At 35.3% G+C, this 4094-nt stretch overlaps 1 protein-coding gene across 1 annotated transcript; it reads left to right on the top strand.

The window, feature by feature from the left end:
* The first annotated feature begins 489 nt into the window (after window positions 1-489).
* Window positions 490-3003, top strand: LOC145219776 (galactose-3-O-sulfotransferase 3-like). The gene is made up of 6 exons (XM_080087088.1): window positions 490-673; window positions 1240-1391; window positions 1521-1767; window positions 1898-2044; window positions 2360-2482; window positions 2654-3003. Exons 1-6 carry the CDS (start codon window positions 626-628, stop codon window positions 2897-2899), a joined length of 963 nt encoding a protein of 320 aa, XP_079943214.1. The 5' UTR covers window positions 490-625; the 3' UTR covers window positions 2900-3003.
* The last annotated feature ends 1091 nt before the right edge of the window (window positions 3004-4094 follow it).

A 4094-nucleotide genomic window follows, 5' to 3' on the forward strand; every position in this document is an offset into this window, starting at 1 on the left:
ACGTCCCACCACCAAAGCCAAAGATACCGCGCACTGGTTTAATTTTGGGCAGCGCAACTTTATTAAAACTATAAAAAATAAACCACGATAAAAGTATAGCCACGTTAAAATGCAACAACACGTGGCGACCTTCAACAAACCGACACCTAGCGTTACACGCGCCACCCAGAGAAAAAGCCTGCTTTACATAACAGCAGGTTGCTTTTGTAAGTGCCTGATTGGCAAAGCAGCGCATTTCAGGCCAATCAGTGCAACTCGCGTAGCCCTACAGGCAAAGGGAAGGGAATGCTAAAAACGTGCCACAAACCAAATAACACAAGAGAAAATAAATGCGCGTGACCAAATCAGGAAAAAAGTGAACAAAACATCATGTTCGTGCATGACCAAAATATTTGGTCACATATGTTTAAAATTGTTCACCACATATAAGATGTTTAATAACTTTGTGTTTACCAAGCTTGCATAACTTTTTGTTTAATAGCAGCAAGTCTTTAAACTTGTCACTGAGCGGTTGTCAAAAGAAAATAGAAACATAACGCCGACGTTCAAAACGAAGGAATACCAATGTGAAAAGCCGATTTTCAAGTTTGTGTTTGCAAGGATTCACAAAACCGGTTCAACCACTATGAAGGGTCTACTTCTTAACTTCATCAAAAAACATCGTCTATCGCAGGTAAGACTATGAACTCCAACGAAAAGGTGGGGACAAAGGACGTCTGTTTTTTAGTATTTTGAAGTTATACATTTAAACAATTTATATTTAAAGACTGCATTGTTTATGAGGAATATGATAAACTGAGGGTCCAACGCTGCAAACAATGCACAATGTTTTGATCTATGAAGTCTTATCACTGCAGCTGGTGACAAAAAATAGACCGTAATAGCGAGTCTGTAACTCTCAACAAACTAGAGTGCCTCCCAACCGGAAAGTGATGTTTAAAATTTAAGTTTTAACTGTCAGCTATAAATTTTGTAATTTTATTTCTAAGGCGTGTTACTTGGAATCTTCATAGGGCACTTCTGTGCTAAGGTCGATACAAAACATTAACAAAATATATGAATAGGGGTATTTATCTGTTTCATTTGCTTTTAAACAACCGTTCGCATACTTTTGTTTCGATGTGGTCCGAAAAGTATTACCGAAATAAGCCGGGAAAGATGGATATAAAGTTTAAACAAGTTTTTCTTCGAACATTTACTTTCAGTACCTGATAATCAACGCGAGACTACTTTTTGCAGTTTACGACCCGCAGGTTTCCTGCAGATTTTGTTGGTGGATATCCTGGTCGATTTAAGTGCAAGTTTATGTTTCCACAAGACGCTTCTATTAGTGTTGAACATTTAAGGTTTGATGCAGAAGAAATGAAGAGATGTTTTCATCCCGAGACAAGGTGAAGATTTAAAAAGGACTGTACGCATGATTCGAATATTTGCTTGAATGGAAAACATTAATGCCCCAAGCTCATTACGTACTTGTAACGAAATTACTAAAGTATTTTACTTTTGATTGATTGTTGCAGATATGTTACAATCATTCGCCAACCATGGAACCATTTTCTTTCGGCATACAACTGTCTTCCTGATTGGGAAAAGCGAACCCTTAACTGCGGTGGAATGCCCACTGTATACATTCAACAGGGTGAAAAGATGGATCCTATAAAATTTCTGTCAAAAGCTGCTGTCTTGTTAAATCCATCAGTTCCTTTTTATTTCAGGTATTTTTCAGTTTGTCTCAACCCCTTTATGACCAGGTTGTTGGATAAAAAAGTGGGTATAATTCACTAATAACTTGAGGATAAACTTACATACGATTGTTTATCAACTTAAATGTAGTAGAAATAGTTAAATGTTAAAACAAGCTATTTGTGAAAAACTACTTTGTTTCTGATTTACGCAGATTTCGAAATTTCAATCTCATGATTTGGGAATAGATCCGATGTTAAATGACGCAAATGAAATTGAAAGTCAAATACAGGAATTGGATAAAAACATGGATCTAGTGATGCTACTTGAATATTTTGATGAGTCTTTAATATTGCTAAAGGTTTGTTATGCAGAAATGATCTTCAGTCTGAAGCTCCTAACAAACTGGAGTGCCGTTATATGCTTATGCTTACACGGTCAATGTCTTGCTATTAGCTGCGCTGATGTTGGTTTGTTGGTCGAAATCGTATGTTCTTTCCGCAGTTAAATTATTTTTTTTCTTCATGCCAGTTTAGCGTTTTCCCTAACGTTTGCTTTTGTAAATAATGACTGCTGCAAGCAGTTTTAAATGAATAATTATTGTTTGAAAGCTTTTTTAAAAGCAACTATTCAACGCAGTTCAAACGCAAAATCAAACACTTGCTCCTTTTATTAGAATTTGCTTTGCTTTGATTGGGATATTTTAAATGGACTTGGTCACCTTAACAAACGCTACTATAAACGGAAGACGTTACAAAATGAAGAGGATAAGAAAAACTTTAAGCAGCTTTACAACATTGTACGTATATAGTTATGAATTGAAATATTTTTTTTATTCTGTCTTACGCTTTGTTTTGTTTTGATACTCGTTTAAAATCGTTAAAATCTAGACAATATGTGCATTGACATATTTGTTTAATTTCAATGTCTATACAATCGTGGTGTTTGGAGAACAACTATTTTTTTACAGGACATTGCACTGTACGATTACTTCAATAGAACTTTCTGGAAACGAGTTGAAGACTACGGACGCGAGAGAATGGCTAAAGATTTGGAAATACTTCGTAAAAGACAAAATAAACCTATAATTTACCCATCTCACCGTTCAATGCCAAAAGTGGATTCCCAACTAAAAGCGGAAATTCAAAGTTATATGTTTGAGAACAACGGAAAATGTCTCTACCCAGGTTGGAAAGAGCCGCTGTACATTCCGTAAATCAGCTTTTTTTTCTAAAGATATTCAGGTTTGTGCTCCCGATAGTGTGTTATAAATCGAATTGTGGCAATTTACCGCTGGTCATGCAGAATTGTTTGATCTGTTTGCTGATTTACTGAACATTGTACAATATTATGATTTTAACCCTATTGGAGGGTTACACAACATCTGAACTACAGACCAATTTAAACCTTTTCTCTCTTTTAGTATGACACATGTAAAGCGTTCAGTCACTATTTAGCTTTAAAAATGCCTTGTTGTGGCTTTCAATGAACTTGTCTAGTTTGTTTTCTGTTCGTTAACAAATGATAGTTTTTCTGACCATAACAGACTATTTCCCCATTGTTACGAATTTTTATCGTAAAAATAATGTGGCCAATGTCTGTAAATCGTTAAACATTGTAAAATGTTTTTAACTACATTAATAAATGAGAAGATATAGTCATATGTTCGCCTGTCTGTACATAAGAATTTGTAAAACTTATCAACCGAGAAAAAGTACAACTCGGTAAAATCAAATTTCGTGGTTTTCGGGGTTATAGAGGAGGCAATAAGGCCCAATAGATTTCAGTTCCATGATTTTCTTAACTTTGTTCGAAGGAAAGCTCCCAAGCGTAATTTTTTACTCGTTGTGTTACTGATTCGATCTCGTTTATAAATACAACTTAGTCAGTTTGGACAAACATGTTAATTGCGTCCACAAGAAATTTTGCTTAAAATAACTACTGTGATTTTGACATGTTTATAACATGGCTACAATGTTTCTTTGCAACAGAATTTGTGTTTGATGTTAGTAAGAAAAAAACTGTCCTACAGTAGGATATAAGATAGTGACTCACGGACGGGCTAGTATGAAAAAACAAAATCGTTTGTGTTTTGCAGGAATTAGATACGCTTGCATATCTTTTAAACCGTAGTTAAACGCATAAATACAATAATGATGAATTAAGGGCATGTTCTTCCAACGAACAGACACTAATAACCGGATTTCGTTTGTATCTCAATTTTAACCTTATTTATGAACCAACTTCTTGATAGAAACATTACTATAATGAGGCATTAAATGCTACTAGAGAAGGGGTGGGCGAACTACTGCCCGCGGGTCACATGCGGCCTGCCAAATGTTAGTAATTTTGAAAAAGAAAGTTACCGAGCAACGCTACAAACAGTTATGAGCATAGACGTAGAGTTTTAA

Source organism: Phallusia mammillata, chromosome 3 (assembly GCF_965637545.1).
Source record: "Phallusia mammillata chromosome 3, kaPhaMamm4.hap1.1, whole genome shotgun sequence".
NCBI classification, from domain to species: Eukaryota; Metazoa; Chordata; class Ascidiacea; order Phlebobranchia; family Ascidiidae; genus Phallusia; species Phallusia mammillata.